Source organism: Amborella trichopoda, chromosome 1 (assembly GCF_054954075.1).
Source record: "Amborella trichopoda isolate Santa Cruz 75 chromosome 1, AtrichopodaSantaCruz75HAP2 v2.0, whole genome shotgun sequence".
Taxonomy (NCBI): domain Eukaryota; kingdom Viridiplantae; phylum Streptophyta; class Magnoliopsida; order Amborellales; family Amborellaceae; genus Amborella; species Amborella trichopoda.
The window spans coordinates 8,814,810-8,834,533 of NC_142336.1; the positions used below are offsets into that span (position 1 = coordinate 8,814,810).

Consider the following 19,724-nt stretch of genomic DNA (forward strand, 5'->3'; position numbering starts at 1 on the left):
TGGATTAAATTGGAGTTGATGGTGAGCGCAGGACACCATCATCATCACCCAAATATTTCATGGGATGACGATTACTCAATTGGGTATGGTTTTCGACAGTGCTTTGCAATACACGATACTTTTCTAAAAATGATTTTATTAACAATAAAACCTTTAACCAAAGTGAATACCCTTATGTACATGTGGAAGAATGTGAAACTCACATTTAGGGTTCCATCCTTGTCAATCCTTGCAATTTTCCCAGTCGTGGCCGGGGTCTCGGAAGACCATCCAAGTCGGGGCTGTGTGATAGAAGGCGCAATGTGAATCTCTTGCCCGACTTCAAAGGGCGGGACCTTCTCCATGTCTGTGACTGAGCAAGAGAAAGGTTTGCTCCGAAAGCAAAAACCCACACCCATTTCCCCATCCTCGTCTATGCTATGGACTATTCCAATACTGTTTCTGGTAACATCTTCCCACCCATACTTTGGAGATGGTACTGAAGTTTTCACTCTCACCCAATCTCCAACCTGCTCATTGTGACATGTACAATTACCCCCACAAGAACCAATAAAAGAAGTGTTCTCATCGCAGAAAACCCATAGCAGTAATTATGACAATGATCATGACAATAGACAAAACAAAAATGAAATCAATGATTTGGAAACTTGGATTATAATGCAATGAAACAAGGTAATGCATATACCATTGGACGAATTGCCGACACCAACCAATGAAATGACGGACACCTGGACGATGATAGAAAGAGGATACCCACCAACCTTAGTCCATTGGAGTTATCACTGTCCAATGTCATTTATGGCAATGGAAAGTGGTATTCACCATTGGGATCTTGCCCCACTCAGGTGAGTTCCGCTGTCTACATCAACATGGATGGCGATGACCCCAATGGACTACAGTTTTCCACTTTATACATATTTTCACTAATTATTCCACTATATTTGTGTGTGTATTTGTGTGTGTGTGTGTATGTTATTTTGATCACCACAACCTTGAAGTCCTCCACCTTCTCCATGTCTGAAGGATCAGCTTGCCATGGAATAGGTCGCCCTGGAATATCAATTATGAGCAAACCATCGCTCCCTATCTCACTTATCCTTCCTACACTGTGATGGGTTTCTCCACCCCATGCATATCGTGGCTCTGCAATGGACCTTTTCACACAGACTTGGTCGCCTATCTGAAATGGCAAATGCATCATCCAGGTGTTAACACATGATATTCAATGAAGTGAATGTGAACTAGGTAAAAATATGATTTTTTTTTTTTGAGACAACTATGTCTATAAACAATTAAGTGTACAACAAAAGAAATAATTACACAAAAAATATTCATAAGAATACAAATTAAAGTACTGAAAATGGCAATGCAAATCAAAGTACTAAAAACAACAATAATCCAAGAACAGTAATTACAAGCAAAGAATAAAAGCAATGCGTATAATAGAATCAAATGGCCTGCGAGAAATCATAGCACAACAGGTTCATTATCATCCAATGAAATGACGATGGTCATGGACAGAGAGGGACCCACACTGGACATGACCCCAGGTGGGCCTCACTCTTTAACATTGAATGGTGATGACCACAATTGACTATGGTTTATCATATTACATAGGATTGTAACATAAATTGTAGTGTAATCCCAATACAAAAAAGTTCAGACAGATAATGAATGATGCCATCATTTACCCTGAATGGTTCAACAGGCTCAACTTCCTCTGGCTCGCATTGCCATGGATTTGGTAGGTAGCTCAGTTCAAGCAACAAGCTATTATCAGGTCTTATGTAATAAACGATACCAATGCTACCAGGGGTTACAGGTCCCAACCCATGTTTTGCACTTGTTAGAGAGGGCCGAATTCGGACCCAATCTCCCACCTTGAATTCCTCAACTCTTTCCATCTCTGCAGGGTCAGCCTTCCATCCTCGAGAAGCTCCAGGAAATCCTACCCGAAGGATCCCATCATCATCGACACAGAGAACGGTTCCAATGCTATCACGAGATTGACCTCGCCACCCAAATCTGATTACCAAATTGGAAGGCCAGACTCTTTGTCAATTTAACAGATAAAGCTAAATATGTAGAGGGAAAAGAAGTAGAAATATATTGACGAGTTCGTATAAAACCCAGACACACAACAAAAAAACAATAATAGGTAAAGAGCTTGAGATAAATGTCAATCTCAAGTGAGTTAACTAAGTTGAATAATAAAGGAATCCCACTTTTAAGTATTGGAACACTGGATGACTATCAAACAAGTCATGAAGGATATATTGGTCGTTCTTTGATATTTGACTTTGATAGGTTCTCACTAACATAATTAGGAGCGTTTCGCTATCTTTGGAAATAATAGGTAAGAGCGTAACTGCTTGAAAACTTAAAGGCTATCAAAAGGAGAGAAGGGGTACTGGATCCTAATAACATAGAAACAAAATAAAATAAAAAGATCATCCGACAGTCATGTTTAGTATTACTAGTAAAGAGAAAAAGAAACGAAATAGTGGGCTTTCCATATTTAGTCTTAGATAAATAAATCAAATCAAATTTAGATTGCAGCATAAGTATAATGAAACAAATGTGTCGTAGCTGGACTAAATGATCTGGGAGCATATATACGCAGCTGCAAAAATGCCCCAAACAGGCAAACATTTTTTTATCAATACATATGTACATATATTGGACACAGCATGCATCGTTTCAGTGTCTAACAACCTTAGAGAGTGCATCAATCACGGTAAGCATATGTCAGTGTTGGAATACACCCTTAAATTCTGATGACTCATATGTGAGAAGTAATTTTCTCAACAAAATCAACAATCAATGACAAAGGCTTCCAAGCCAAAATCACAAACACAGACAAATCATCAGTAGATTTGCCTTAAGGGAAAAAAAAGGAAGCTATGTAAGTATTAGTACAGTAGAGGATCAAATGAATTACCTGGGCTCTTTCACATCTGCTTTCAGTTGCACATACTGTCCCCTGTCAAGAGGAATCACCTTAATAACCTCATTTGCCAAAACACGAGCCTCTCCAGAGCAAAATGATACAACTAGTGCGTCTTTATCTGGTACACGCTGGACAAAACCCACACTGTTATGCTTTGCACCTTGCCATCCAAAGGCTGGGGTCTTCACACTTCTTTTAAACTTCACCCAATCTCCTACATCAAATCTAAGCACCACCCAAATCAAGGTCAAATTCAAAATAGTACACACATATAAAGAAAAGGAAAACATAATACCTAGACTCAAGACTCCAATAGACAAGCATCAATGAAGGAACATCTCAATTCTACAAATGGGAAAGTATACTATAATCCACTAGACTATGTCAAAAACCAAGATCCAAAGGGTCATCACCCTACATTAAAATGATGGAGGGCGATGAAGAGTGGGACCCACCAAAATAAGAATGACCCCAATGGCCAGTCACACTCTTTTCCATTACCACAATCCTATGTGGGCTATGGTTTATCCATAACCAGTTGGATTATAGTATACTTCCCCCTCTCTACTTACATAGTTGGGGATAACTGAATTCCCTTATTTGTAAGTGCATCCATAAGATCTTCAGATATCCATTCTCGAGGAAGAGCCTCCAAATAGTCCCGAAGAGTTTTACCACTGCACATATAGAAGGAAGATAAATTAGTCCCAAAAACCCAACCCAAGAATCAAAAAATTTTAGTGGAAGATTTCTTTGCCCTTTATGATCAATTGATCATCGACAAATTTTAATGACAAGCAATAAAATGACTAAAGGAACAGTATAATATAATCCAATGGACTATGAAAAGCCAAAGTCGATATGGGTCACCATGCAGGATGACAGCGAGAGAGGGGCCCACCATTGAGATCATTTCCTAGTCTGATGGGTCCCACTCTCACAACATCATCAATCATTCCATTGGACAGTGAAAATGTCAATTGAGTACGGTTTTGGTAATCCACTGGACTATACTTTTCTGTGACTTATGCCATAGAATACACCGCCAATCAGGAAGCTACTACCACGAAAGGACTTGCCTGTGGTTTCGAACATCAACAGCTGCATCTGACTGTTGCAGCATGACAACTATCCATTCCAGATTTTCTCTTATCATCTTTGCCATATCGGCTGCTATATGGAAAGCATTATCACCTTCATCATCCTAAGTATCAAGATCCAAGTGAAGGAACATTATTAAAATCAGCACAATAATATTCATTAAATTATAATAGTTCAAAGTTAAGATAAGGAGTCTTGCATGTTATATTATTATTTCTTCATGACAACTACTACTGCATGTCAGAAAATCATCCAAGAGCAGGCCTACTATCTTTGAGCAAAAAATATTTTTCTCATAAAACCATTCCAAACAACAGCAATAGGATAGGTGAAGCGCAACCTATCCCCTTATTGACATTTTAGATTTTTGTTCAATTTGAATCACCAAAGTTATGGGTAAATGGAAGCACATCAGCCTTCTCAGAGTCTGTTTCAGGAGCAATCTTATGGATTTACTTCTTAATGGTGCCTCATTTTCATGGTGAAACCATGCTGAGAGCCCCACCTTGTCCAAGCTCGACCAATTCCGGATTTCCAAGGAGTCGGAAGGATTACTCCCTGGTGCTCATTTTGAAGCCCCGCTGAAGCTGACATCTGACCCACTCCCATCCGGTGAGATACTGATACAATCAGCGCCATTCAATGTGGTAGGAGACCTTTTGGAATTGAAAGCGATAACAAAGAAAGTCCAGAAACTTACTCGCACAATTGTGGTTGTCTTACACAGTCGGAGGTTAGATAGGTTTCAGAGTTTGCCAAAAGCTGCAGTTCCTCAAAACCAAACTGAAAGACTGGAATAGGAAAAAAATTCGGTGAATTCCAGAGTAGGAAGGAATCCCTCCTCCAGAAGATAGCAAACCGGATCTCCTGGAGGAGTCACAAATCGCCGAAACGGATAGGTCTAAGGCTAAGGTGGAGTATCAAATGGCCTCAGACAAGAAGAAATAATCCGGTATTAAAGGTCCAAAATTAAAAGGCACAAAGATGGAGACCAAGTACTATATTGTTCCACAAGATTGCCAACTGTAGAAGAGAAGCCAATCCATAGTCCACGTAAGTCTAGGGGATCGCATCTACAATAAGCCAGTAGAAGTAAAGTCTGTTATTACCCAGTATTTAGAAAACTTCTCCTCAAGACGGAACCAATCAAGGCCTAGGATGGAAAACCTAAATTCATCCCAAACTAGAGGGGTTTATGGTTGGAAAACCTTTCAAAGAAGTGGGAATACCGAAGGCAGTGCTGACCTGGGCCTAGACATGCATTGGGTCAGCCTGTTTAACCAGTTTTGGGACATTGTGACCACAGATGTCTTAGCTTTACTAAGTTCTACAAGAGGGGGTGATTCATCGGGGTATCAACTCTCTCTCTCTCTCTCTCTCTCTCTCTCTCTCTTTATATATATACCTATATGGCAGTGATTTCATGCAACGGTTGTATAGTAATATAATGCAATAATCTTCAAAAACCATGTTAGGGCCATTTGTTTGATCCAAAATTTAAAATATACGCTCTTTTTATTCTAATGAATAATCACAAAAAAGAAAAATTTGAAAACGCAACCCAGAAAGTACTTTTTTAGTCCAATTAACATAGGCCATCCATTTTGATAAGATGCTCTAGGCCTTAAAAGGATTTTTTCTTTTCCAATTTTTTTAGATGACTTTATTATCATTAGATGAACAATGTTAAAATAGAAAAAAAATGATTTTGAGTTTGGAAAGGCTAAGATATAGAAATTTACCAAATGAATGGTCTAGATTCGTTATTAGAAGGGACTCATTTTGACCATATCTAGGGTTCAAATTAAACTTTTTTTTTTGGATTGATTATTGAGATGAAGAGAGAGTATGTGCAAAATTTTGGATCCTACAAATACCACAAACATGGTTTTCTAGAAGTGTTGTTGCATTATACTATGATAGAACCATTGCATTAGATCATTGCCCATATGTATGTATGTATGTATATATGTATGTGTATATATATCTATCTATATATATATATATATATATATATATATATATATATATATATATATATATATATATATATATATATATATATATATATATATATATATAAAAAGGGAAAGGCTAGCGTTAGCTCACGAGCTAACAACTTCAGTGTTAGCCAATGGCCTAGATTGAATTTGAATTGATCTGACGGTTACAACCTCATTTCGTATTTGAATTTTCATTTTTTTTCTACAAATCCAAATCACTTGAAAATTTAGGCGTTCATTCTTCTCATCAAGGCACACTTAATAAAAATATTAAAAAAATAATTCGTAAAATATAAATTGACCAAAATACCCCTTAAATGCTTTGACGGTATTTTGGTCAATTTAGTTTTCGCATATTATTATTATTTTATTAGATTATCCTATTTTTAAGGATAGATACTCAAAATTTCAAGTGATTTGGATTAGTAGAAAAAAAATAAAAATACAAATACAATATACAATCGTGACCATTGGATCAGGCCCAAATTCAATCTCGACCGTTGGCTAACACTGTAGCTGTTAGTTAGTGGGCTAACGCCAGCCTTTCCCATATATATATAAGAGTGCTTATATTGGTTTTGCGGTTGTGAACTTGTGATAAATATAGTTTAATTCGGATGTGTGGTATTGAACTTTATTAGCGCGACGAAATTATTTACTCGTATTCCTTTGGATGATAATTCTTTATGTTTTAACTCTCTTCCTTTTGGGCGCCAGGTTCCAGTTGAGATCGTTAATCCCAATGGCCTCTTCAACCACCACAATGGAGACCGTTATAGTCTTCATGGCACTAACCATCTCGGCCGCCTTGCCTTGAACTTTCATTCTCCTATATGGTTATTAGTTCAATTACGAGAGCGGGGAGAAAGGTCATCATCCTCTGAGGAGGATTTAGTGACCACAATAGGATTGCCAAGGCAAGCAGCAAAAAGAAGAACCCAATAAAGGTGTTCTAGTGTAGCATTCTGTGAAGGCACTTTCACAGTAAGATGGCCACAGTTGACCGCAAGTTCCCACTCCGAGAAGTTCTTAACCACCCAAGCCGGAACTGAGTCCAGAGAACGAATGGCTATCGGCTAGTGTTTGGCTTCCAAAATTGTACCCTCCGGGCTTCCAAGGCTTTGGAAAACTGATAACGGCAAAGAGACAAGGAACAAGCAAAACCAGATAGAAAAGCCCAAAGAAAGGAAGGCTATCTTAAAAAGGTGGGATGCAGGGAAAGGCTCGATAGGAAAATCCTCAAAAAGGCAGGTAGATCAAGGGCAGACATACCTTTTCGAGATAAGCAATGATGGTTGGGACTTGCCTTTTCGTCTCCTGTCATCTTTTCGAGGTAAGCAATGACGGTTGGGACTGGCATTTTCGTCTCCTGTCATCGCCACCTTACAGCTCTTGGAGGTTTCCTATCTATCTCGAGATAGGGGGTGCAACTTGGGGAACCCTCGCTACTTGAAGCCTAAAGGTCTCTCAATCAGACGGTTGGTGAAGCAACACCACAGCCAGGGTCTCCCAAAAGGCGGCTATCCTCGGAGCACGGCGAGGTCAGTGCAGGGCTCAAGGAGATGAGAGAGAGCAACAGATATATAGAGAGAGAAAGGCGGTGTTTTCGATCTTTGAGAGAGAGAGAAGGTGTTTTGAGAGACAGAGACCCAAGGGATAAATTTTTGTTCTCACTTTATTTCTAGGGAACTACTATTTGGATTACGTGCTTCGCACGTCAGTCTGAAATATGAAAATACATAAAAAAAAATCGATAATTAAAAGTTCTTAGTAAAAATATAAAAATTAATCATGAATCTTGGAAAATTTTAAACTTCACACTATAAAATATAAATTTATTAAAAAATTTGTAAAAGATAAAAGTGGAATTTCTACTTCATGGTAAAGACAAAAAAGTATTTTCTAACATTCTAAAATTTATAATAATAGTAAATATTTGTTATGATTAATTATGGATACATAATAAGAGTAAGGATCCTATGAGACCCTCTACACATAGGCTGCATAGGACCCCGCTCTATCACCGAGAAATCTCTATCTAGATCTCGATGATATATAGGGTACCAAGTCACCAGGTAAAGAAATAAAACTCAACCGTTTGAAATGTCAAAGGCAGGAAGAAAAAAAAACTCTGTGCAATCGCACTCTCAAGTAAAATCAAACTTTCGAGCTTTCTATGCAATCCCACTCTCCCTGCAAACTTTCTATTAGGGTTTGTTGACTTGTTGCATGCCCTCATATTGGTTTTTGTGTTCGATTGCATTTGTGTTGGATTGTTTGCTTCCCAGACCAATTGCAAAGGATATGGTGGTGGTAACGGATGGGTTCCCCTATGATGGTTGGGCTCCTCTGCAGTGGCTTGTGTTTTGTATTTCCAAATACAAGTTAAGGAGTTGGTCCATGGCTGCTTGAGTGATGGAGGGCTGAGAAACTTTTTGAGCATTGCTCCCCTCTAATATTTTGAGCAACTGTTGTTGCCCCCATCTCTCAAAAATATATCCCCTGCTCTCGCTCTCCTCAAATAAACCCTGCCGAACATCTCATACACACCAGCACTTGCTACCTGTTCTCTCTCTCTCTCTCTCCAATCCCCACCACCCATCACCCCATTTCTCCTAAGTTTCCAAGAGAGAGAAGAAGCAACCCTACTCCAAAAACCCATTCTCTTTGTTCTTTTTCATATGAAAGCAATAAACAGAACCTTCACAAAAACCCAATCTTGCATTAAGAGAAAGAAGGGGAGGCATTCTCCCAAAAGCCCAATCTATCGAGTGTGTGTGTGAGACAGAGAGAAAGAGTTTCTTTTGCAAAAGACCCAATCTTTCCTGTGTTTTTTTCTTGAGGGAGAAAGCCCTCTCTCTAAAACCCAAATCTTTGGTGTGTTTCTCCCTCACCCCAGATCCCCAAAATTAAAGAAATCTCCCATATCCAAGTAGGCCAATGTGGAACCAATGGCAAGCTTTGGGAGGTTGTCTCGAATGATTACGGATGGAATCCACTGCTTCATACAATGGGGACATTAAACCGAGCACCATGGATAGTCCGAGAACAAGACCTTTTGATCGAATTTTCAGGCTCGATATCTTTGTTTTTTGGGCAAAACAAAGCTGGGAACAACTGGGCCAAGGGTCATTACGCAAAGGGGGAGGAGCCATTGATGCTAGGGTTGATGTGGTCACGAAGAAGGCTGAGAATTGTGACTGCCTGCAACATTTGGACCCCTCTCTCTCTCTCTCTAACTTTGACGTTTCAACCGGTTGATTTTTTTTTATTCACCAGGTGACTTGGCACCTTATCTCTCATCAAGATGTGGAAAGAGATTGACGGTGATAAAGAGGGGTCCTATGCAGCCCATGTGTGTAAGGGACTCATAGGATCATTACTCATACATATATATAAATATGGGAGTGGATTCTGTCAACCCACAGGCTGACTGCTACAGTGTCAGTCAATGGCCCAGATTCAATCTGAGCTGATATGACGGTTACAATCTCATTTCGTATTTGAATTTTTATTTTTTTCTACAAATCCAAATCACTTGAAATTTTAGGAGTTCATTCTTCTCATCAAGGCGCACCTAATAAAAATATATAAAAACTAAATCGCAAAATAAAATTGACAAAAATACCCCTAAAATGTTTCAGGGGTATTTTGGTTAATATATTTTGCGAATTATTTTTTTTATATTTTTATTGGTTTCTTCTATTTTTTAAGAATAAACGCTCTAAATTTCAAGTGATTTGGATTTGTGGAAAAAAAATGAAAATTTAAACACGAAATGAGGTCGTGACCATCAGATAGGCCCAGATTCAATCTGGGCCATTGGCTGACACTGTAGCTATCAGCCCATGGGCTGACAGGATCTTTTCCCTATATATATATATATATATATATATATATATATAGGAAAAGTATACAAAGAGACCATTTACTTTTAGTACAAGGAGGTCACAGCCATTCTTGTCCATCAAATTTCAAATCAAATGGTTATAAATGTACATGCGACTAAATTCAATGGGCAACAAAAAATTTATGGAACTTTGTGACACACCCCTAGCCATCCCATTGGACATCTAATGCTTAGGAGTAATTGTGACCTCCTTATACTAAAGATGTGTGTGTATGTGTAGTATCTCGCATCGAACACTTGGAGGACATCTTCATCTTTTTCTTCTTCGTATATGTACAGAAAGAAGGAATATGTGTCCGTGTGGGAGAGGGGGACGCCTCACATCGAACACATGGAGGTCACCCTTTTTTTATTCTTCTTAGATGTAGTGAGAGAACTTATGGGCCCATATGTGTGTCTGTAAGAGAGAGAGAGAGAGAGAGAGAGAGAGAGGCCTTGCATCGAATGCTTGCATGCAATCTTCTTTGTCTGTGAGAGAGGGGCCTCGCATCGAACACTTGGAGGACATCTTCTTTTCCTTCTTCTTCTATGTAGAGATAGAGATTAAGGGTCCATGTGTGTGTGTGCATGTGAGAGAGAAAGAGGGGGAAGCCTCGCATTGAACACTTGGATGCCATATTCATTTTCTTCGTCTTCTTATATTTAGAGAGAGAGCACATGGGCCTGCAAGAGATAGAGCAAGGCCTTAACTATTTTTTATTTTTTTTAAGGGGGCTTATGCCTTTTTTTTTAAAGGGGGTGGCACTATGAACCCGCCTGAGCGGCCGCTGGCTACCCAAGCAGGCACCTAGAAACATGTCCGCCTAGGGCACCTGCTTTGGCCTATATTATGCTCTTTTTTTTTTGTTCCCTGGCCATGGCCAAGTTTTTTAACATTGGATGGAATGGTTGAAAATTTTGGAAAAAGACTAGTGCCTTGGAAGACGAGATTCCTATCCCTAGGGGTTAGACTTGCACCATAAGCAGTGGTGCCGCTTCACACAACAAGGTCTTTGGCAGTGCCATGTTCAAGATACATACGATTTACGAATCAGGGTGATTCGCAAAGCATAACACAGGTGCTAGTGCATTGAGAGTATGGAGGAGTGCTTCCATCGTGTATGGGGATTAGTTAATAAAATATGCATTCTGTCAAAGAGCGGCATAGCACCAGACCGTGGAGGGACTTATTGTTGGGGGACTCTCCACTTGGCTGCCTCTTCCCCAGCCTGTTTTCCCTCGCTATAGACCAGAATGGATCTATAGAGCATTCATATGAAGCCCTGTGGCCAACTCACCTGGGTCCCGAAGTTAAGGAAGAATTTTCAGGAGTCGGGACACTGAAATTGCTGATTTGGGGATCCTATTGGACCTAATCCAAAAACAGTCCTTACCTCAAAGGGATAGGCACAAGCTTATCTAGTACAAAGCGGTTTCAGGTATCATTTTGTCCTCATCTATGTACACAGCCCTGAATACCACTTAACTCCGGGTCAGCAATTGCAAGGAAGGCATGGCTTACCTGTCTCTCCTAGCATCCACACATTCAAGCGGCTTGTCATCGCAAGGAGAACTCCTATTATAAATCAAATTCAGGGGATAGGTATCCCAATCCCTATCATTTGTGACATGAGGAGAGAGGGCCGAGAAAAATATAGATCATTTGATTTTGCATGGCCCCAATGGCTGCCCAGGTTTGGGCTCAATGGATTTGGCCTGGTCTCATTGAGACCTTTTTGTCTGCCTATTTCTCACCTCAATTCCTGCTGCTGGTCTCTTCTTATAGCAAGCACCAATGCTAGCCTCTACATGGACCTTGTGGATTAAGCGCAATGCTAGAACTTCTGACGGCAAGCGAGGGAGTGGGCCCACTGTTTGATGAGGCTCATGGTAATATTTTTGGCTCAAAATTGTAAAGCCTTTGCTTGCTAGTCATCTGTGTACTTCTACGAAATTGGGGGGTACATCAGTTGCACTAGGCCTATGGTTCATCCCAGATTGGGCACATGGAAGTCTTCATTATTGCAGTTGTTAACATCATTTTGAACACGGTTCCTTGGGCAACCCTGAACCCTCAGGAGTGGGAGGCCCGTTCAGGAAGCATTTCAGACATTGCATGCTCATGTATTCAGGCCACATTGGACATTTAGATTCTACCAGGGCCAAGGCTTTGGCACTAGTTGAGGAACTTAAAAGTGTTTGCCTCTGCTTGGTTCACTCACTCAAAGTGGTTAGGGACTCCAGTAGTGTCATCAGGTGAGCCTCTAGGCAGGCCACTTGCCTTGCCACTTCGAACAACTGTTGACCACATATCTGCACTCTCTAGCAATCTTCAGGTCTCAGGGAATCATGCTTGGCGAGAGGCTGATGCTCTCGCTAAGAAGGAGGCGATTGGAAACATTTTTCTAGTCAATAGGCTATGGTCCTAGAGGAACAGCTTTGTAATTCGCATTGTAAAGACGGCTGTTCATTCATTTCATTCCGGTTTTCATTGCTGCAGGTTTTTGCACAGCACAGAAATATGCAAGTTGTAATTCTACTTTACAGAAATACAAAGTCAATCTTTATCTTAATGAAAAAAAAAACGAAGAAGAAGTTAAGATGGTGAAATTATTCAGAACAATATAGCAATCTCTAACATATTATTTACTAGAAATGAAAGTGCAAAATTTAGGTAGTGACCTTCTGAGGTTACCTTTTTTTTTGTTTTTTGGGTATTCAGTGGTAGGAATCGAACTTGGGATGTAGTTTTTCAATTGTGAATATCTAATCATCCAAGCACAAGTATGATCCTACCGTCTAAGGTTACTGCTTAATAATAAACTATTATCCTCGCATTAAAATAAAGTTCAAAACATTGTGTGGCATAAAAAGTGTAACAGTGATCTCACTTGTAAACGTAAGTTAGACCAGTAACTGAGAATAGAAAAAGAAGAAACTACGCTGTTGCCCTCCCAACATATTGGTCTAGCGGACTCTACTCTTGTTGAGGCTCTTGCCCTGTTGGAGTCCTGAATTAATCATGGAAGGGGATTCCAAAAACACCATTGCTCGGGCTTCCAACACTACTCCTTGCCCATGGCGGCTTGATCACATCTTCGACGAGATTACCATATTTGTAGGGGCCTGAGAGTATCGTGGAATCATGTCAATAGGGAATCCAACACCGAGGCCGACTCTTTGGCAAAGGAGGAAGCTCAATCCAACCAGAATTTCAGGTTTTAAGCCCTCCTGTTTTCCCCTCCCTTCCTTTTCTATACCTCTGATCACACGCTGTAAAGCATTTTTTAGACCCTTTCAGGGTTTTAGGGGGCCCGGAAAGGGGTGCCTCATTTTTTGTACATTTTCTCTTTATGCAATATAAGTGAACATTCTAAAAAAAATAGCAAAAGAAGAAACACTCAAATCTATTTCATGATTAAAGGAATCTTGAGAATAAGCAAACTCATTATTGAGTACTGCTTACCAGGCAATAGACACCAGCTGTGACAAAACCAATTAATCATTCCATTAACATATCATGTAAAAAGAGCGGCCACTGAATCTGTTATTCTATGGTACAAGTAAAAGACCAATACCTGTAAATTACAGTTTGCTCCCCTAGACAAAAGTAATCCGACGCATGATTTTGCACCTCTAGCCAATGCAACGTGGAGAGGTATCATATCATGTCCATCCCTGATGTTCACATCAACTCCAGCGTCCAAAATAATCTACTCGAAGTATAAAAAGAAAACCCTCATTATGATCTGAAAGAACATGACATAGTCTAGAATGTATCATATGCCTCTAAGAAAGAAAAATAATCATTAGACAGGATATGGAGAACCATGGTCTATGGGGAGGAACAATGTCCATTTAAATGATGGCCAGTGAGGGAGAACATACGACACCAATAAGAACAGGATATCCCACTCTCACTGTCACTATCCCTCATGTAATTGGATGGCGATGATCTTAGTGGTCAATGGTTTTCATACTCCCACTGAACTTAGAATACCCCTCCCTCCAAAAATTGATGGAACAAAAAATCACAAACAAAATTGATAGACTAAAGCATAAAAACCTTTTGGGTATCCCATCTTTTTATCTATACAAGTATTCACTATTTGCCATGTCACATACCTTAACCATTTCTACATCATTGGCCATTGCGGCAGTATGTAAAGCTGTTCTCCCATGCTGTAATTCCTGGGCACTTGGATCTGCTCCAGCACCAAGCAAGAGCCTGACCAAATCTCTGCATTCTGAGCAATAACAATCAACATGTTTTCAGCATACCGTGAACAATGGTTGGGTCAATCATTGATCGATTTCAAGCAACAAATTCATCTATATCTACTTCATGGTGCAATTCAAAGTGGAAAGCCATTGACATTGTTTCAGAAAATGGTCCTCCCATGCCTAGATGCCGGACGGACCGCAGGGCTCACACCCAAGCCAGGGCAGCCCTCCCTAGGCACCAGTACCTGGGTGCATACCCAGGCCTTGGCAGCCCTCCCTAGGAGCCAGTACCTAGCGCCAGCACAAGAGACCTAGGCAGGCGCCCAGGGCCTGCCCTAGGGGGCACTTTGAGTAATTTTTTACCCATGATTTTTTCATAAGAGGCCCTTGGGGATATTCTAAGAAAAAATCTGAGATTTTTTTAAGTTTTTTCACTAAATCGGAAAAAAAAATCTGAAGTTTTTTCTAAGCCACAAATCTATGGACATTTTTTTTTCACTAAATTTTCTGTGATTTGAAGTTTTGAACATGATTATTCTTAACGTGTTATATTCCCCCCCCCCCCCCCCCCCACCCAAAAACCCCCCCAAAAAAACAAAAAGCCAAAATAAGAAAAAGATACAGAAAAAAGTTACAATGTTTAAGATTAGTTACTACTCCTAAGGCTGTTCCTTATGCTATGCTAGGTTTGTGTTCGGATTTTCTCCACAAACAAAATAAGATCTGCCAATCATCTCACAAAGCACTTAGGCATGAGTCTGACCATGCATGAAAAAGAAACCTAAGACCATATTCAAACTAGTCTGTAGCTCTTGCTATGCATGAACAAGCACACCTCACAGGGGTAGAGACAGATTTATGAAGCCATGTTTAGGAGATAGGAGAGAGAGACATTACATAGAAAGTGACAATAAAAGAGAACATGTGGCAAAAGTAGAAAGGAGGAGAGAAAGGGAGGGGAGAGAGACTCCTGATCAGAAGCTTAAGGGGATTCATTTTCCATATCTTTTCCAAGACAAAATCCCAGATAAACAATCAAACAATCATGCTGCAATATTCCAAAAGCCTCAAAACTAAGAAGTCATTCAAGGAAAGTAGAAACCAAAATACAAGAAAACATTTGATATAAATTATATTACCCGTTTCATGGTCTTTCTTTAAAGCAGCCGCCATACACAATACCGTTCCAACAGAACTGGGTATTTCAATTGCATCATAAATCTCTTCTTGGGAAGCAACCTCCACCCATTTTTTCACAACAGCAACATTCCATGTTGTTATGCACATGTGTAATGGTCTGTCTCATTAAAATGGACTTGTCTCAATAAAAAAACCAATATAGAAAACCGAAGACAGAAATACGAAGGGAACTGAGGAATGGAAGGAGGGATTAGCAAGAAAAATAAAAGCACAAAACAGTGAAAAAACAAATGCAGCTAGCAATGATGTCATTTGATACATTCTAATTCTCATACTTTTATGGAAAGCAAGAAACCAAGTGAATGATCCACCAATTACAAACATTGAAATATCTTGAACCAAATTATCAACCAAAGCAACTGCCCGGTTTCGTTCAAACCAGTAGAAGCATCTTTGTCAATGATATTCTCCTTCCGATGAAACATTAGACCAAAATATTCATATATAAATAATTACCATCCTATGCAGCTATCTCAAGAACAATCACTAGTATCTCATCATACAGTTATAATTTACAAAACAGAAGTATATATTCTGGGTACTTCCTCCTACCAGTCCTCTCAACTCTACAAGTACTCTTTTTTACTAAAACTTTATTCATTTTCCACAAGGTCTTCGAAATATATTAGTCAAAGCCCCCCTTAAAAAACTCTCCCAGCCACGAAGAACAACTTGCAGTAACTTTTAATTTTTACGTTCATCAATACAAAGTGATATTTCTCCTCAACATGGATTCCATTTCAGAGTAAATTATTACTTTATGATACCTCCGTCTAATCTTCCAATATTAGAATTGGGGTAGCAAAGTGGGAAAGGAGCTCTTAGATAAGCTAATGCAAATAAGGGATGAACTTCAAACCCCTGACTATTATCATATGATTGACTACATAAGTGGAGCTTGATACAACTATTTTCATGTTTCTATATGATTGCTCTAAGTATAATGTCTACCGTCAACAGCTGCCCATGGCTATCTAGGATGGGTCAACTAATAAAAGACATCCTAGGAATGACTCTCAAAACCTTCATGAGGCCTATGGGTATTTCCATTTTACTAAGGTCAAAGCAAAAGCAGCATTAATAGACCTTAAAGTTTTCCTCTGCTCTCATGGAACCCCTAGTCTAGAAGGTGATTAGGCTAACACATCATATGGCACCATAAAGAGGGAGTGTCCCCAGTCACTAGCCAATATCATTGAAGATGTATCCAAGAAAGGTGATGGGGTTTCCACAATAATATTCCAATGTGCTTAGATAAGATAATTGCAAAATGGAGTCTCTCTTGGAAGTCAGTGGAGGTTATTGAGCATCGCACAATTAGGGACCATAGTTACTGAGATCTCCCAACCTAGGTACCAATCTGCCCTGGGATCTCACTCAGATCTCCAAGATGGGAATCTCCATGAGATCTCAATTTTTAATTTGGGATCTCGATCCCCACTTCTTAAGGAGTGCTCCTAGCCACTCGAAGGGACAACAAGAGACCACGAAGATGATACAATTGGATCTTAATTGCTCTCTCTCTCTCTCTCTCTCTCTCTCTCTCTCTCTCTCTCACTCACTCACTCACACGCACACACACACACACACACACATACACAAAGGCTTTCGGAGGTTGCAAGTGCAATATTGTAAATAAATAGCTTGATATGCCTTTGGAGTTCGTACAGAGTGAAATCGTAAATAAAGCAGATTATGTCAATATAAAATCAGCTCCATTTTTTTGTTATCCATTATACTAATGTGCCTCCTCACAATATTTTTTATTAGTATTTTGTGGTAATATTTTTACATAAACTACACCTCAAAGAAACAAAAAAATATTATTTATTAATCAAATAAATTTAATTAATAAATACTGATATTTATTGCCCTTTTTTGCTGTATTTTGTGGAATTACTGGATTTTTAATTTTTTTAGGAAAAATAAATTACAAATTAAATGATTGTACAGAATGCGGCCCCGATCTAGGGCGCTTCTTGCATGTGACAATCCCTCACTCGCATTCCCTCTCCCACTTCCAACACCTATATTAGGGATTCCCTTCTTCCTCAGGCCTCTATCTTAGATGTTACTTTTGTATTAGTTCTTCTCTCCATCATCATTCCATTCTAATAATTTCCTTTTCAGGTATATTCGTGTGGGTTGTGTCACGAAACTAGACGTTATGTTGCAAAACAAAATATTATTATTTTAATTTTTATTCAATTTCAAAAGATGTATATTTTTATTTTAATTTTAGGATCTATTTTTAGGATTTTTTAAATTTTCTAGGGATTATAGGGTTTTCTTTTATTTTTTTATTTACTATTCACTGAACACGAAGTTAATATCATGTGAAATGGCTAACTTCATTATGAAAGTGACAAAAGAAATTATAGGAGAAACTAGAGGGAAATGAAATTCCGATAAGGAAACCTAATGGTGGAGTGACAAGGTTCATAAGACTATTAGCAAAAAACAATTATGTTATAAAACTTGACAATGTTAGAAATGATTAAATTAGAAGAATATAAAAATACTAAGAGAAACCCTAGTAAGGTTGAACTTAGGGCATACGATAATTTATAAACTGGGAACAAGAGAAGGTGAAAAAGATGTCATCAAACTAGCACAAACAAGAGAGAGGAAGTAGTATCTAGACCATATTAAATGCATTAAGAGTGGGGATCAAAGGGTATTGATGAAGGATGACGAGGTCAATGAAAGATGGAGAGTTTATTTTAAAAAATTGTTAAATGACGAATACAATGGGAACATAATGCTAGGAGGAAACTTTCGCATAAATGACGTGGAGATGATAGATACATTCATAAGATTAGGATATCTGAAGTGAAAGAAGCTTTGAGGAAAATGAAGATAGAAAAGACTTTAAGTCCAGAAGGTATCCCAATAGAGGTTTAAAAGTGCATGGGATGCTTATGCTGGTTGACAAAGTTGTTTAACAAAGTATTGAGAACAAAGAAAATGTCCGACGGATAGAAGAAAAGCATTGTGGTACCTATTTACAAGAACAAATGAGACATACAAAGTTGTGAGAACTATCGAGGGATCAAATTTATTAGCTATACTATGAAGCTGTGGGAGAGAATGATTGAGCAACGAATAAGGCATGAAACAAGTGTATCATAAAATCATTTTGGTTTTATGCCACGGAGGTCAACAATAGACCATTTTCCTACTTATACAACTAATTGAGAAGTTTAGAGAGAAGAGAAAAGACCTCTACATGGTCTTTATTGATTTAGAGAAAGCTTATGAGAGGGTACTTAGAGATTTAATTTGATGGTTAGAGATTTAATTTGATGGGTGTTGGAAAAGAAAGGAGTCTCCAGATGCCATATTGATATAGTGAGAGACAGGTGTGAGAGAGCGAGAACTAGTGTGCGGACAACTAGTAGAGAAACAAGTGAACTTTAAATAACAATAGACCTATATCAGAGGTCAACATTGAGCCCAAATCTCTTCGTTTTAGTTATGGGCGAGTTTAACTAGGTATTTACAAGATGAGGTACCATGGTGTATGTTGCTCACGAATGAAATAGTTTTGATCGATGAGACTAGGGATACCGTCACTTCAAAGTTAGAACTTTGGAGGGATGCTCTAGAATCTAAAGATTTAAAAATAAAAAATTTTGAGTTAAAAAAGGATTTTAAAATTAGCCGAACTAATACATAATATATCGAATGCAAGTTTAGTAACAATAAGAGTAGAAACGAAGTAGTAGTTAAGATGATGCCCAAGAAATACCTAAAATGGAGAATCTTCGATATCTTAGGTCAAAAATCCAAGAAAATATAGAAACTGAGGAAGATGTCGTACATAGAATTAGAGTTGGGTGGGCGAAGTCAAGATGTGTAACCGGAGTTTTATGTGAACGGCATATACCAATGAAGCTGAAAGGGAACTTCGGGGTAGCTCCAATAGGCAACAAGAAGACAAAAAGTAGACTTAGGTGGGCTAGCTATGTGCAGCACAGACCCAATACAACACCAGTTAGAAGGTACGATTTGATTCAAGTGGAAGGTCTAAAAGGGCAAGGGGAAGGCCCAAAAGGGCATAGATGGAAAGCCTTGAGAAAAGATATGGAGACTTATGGTCTTACTAAGGCTAAGGCCCATCATAGAACAGAATGAAAGAATAGGATTCGTGTAGCCAACTCCAAATAATTAAGATAAGGCTCTAATGATGATGATTCACCATTTACTACTCACAAGTACCATCCATGAGTACTGTTCATGCGTTACTACTCACAGGGGTAAAACTCTCATTACATTTTGTTCTTAAGTTAAGATTTTTTGAGTCATTTTAATTATTGTATCAACATTTAATATCTTTGAACATTAAATTATAATA

The 19,724-nt window shown here is 38.8% G+C and overlaps 1 protein-coding gene across 1 annotated transcript in view; it reads right to left on the reverse strand.

The window, feature by feature from the left end:
* The window catches only part of KEG (protein kinase KEG), a 37,178-nt gene that overhangs the window by 1,731 nt on the left and 15,723 nt on the right, over nt 1–19,724 (reverse strand). Inside the window, exons 7-15 of the mRNA XM_011628195.3 lie at nt 15,307–15,464; nt 14,069–14,190; nt 13,522–13,656; nt 4,030–4,154; nt 3,523–3,627; nt 2,942–3,175; nt 1,692–2,025; nt 992–1,180; nt 204–509 (exon numbers count right to left, since the gene is read on the reverse strand). Coding sequence (XP_011626497.1) covers nt 204–509; nt 992–1,180; nt 1,692–2,025; nt 2,942–3,175; nt 3,523–3,627; nt 4,030–4,154; nt 13,522–13,656; nt 14,069–14,190; nt 15,307–15,464 — 1,708 coding nt within the window. The remainder of the gene's footprint in view (nt 1–203; nt 510–991; nt 1,181–1,691; nt 2,026–2,941; nt 3,176–3,522; nt 3,628–4,029; nt 4,155–13,521; nt 13,657–14,068; nt 14,191–15,306; nt 15,465–19,724) is intronic.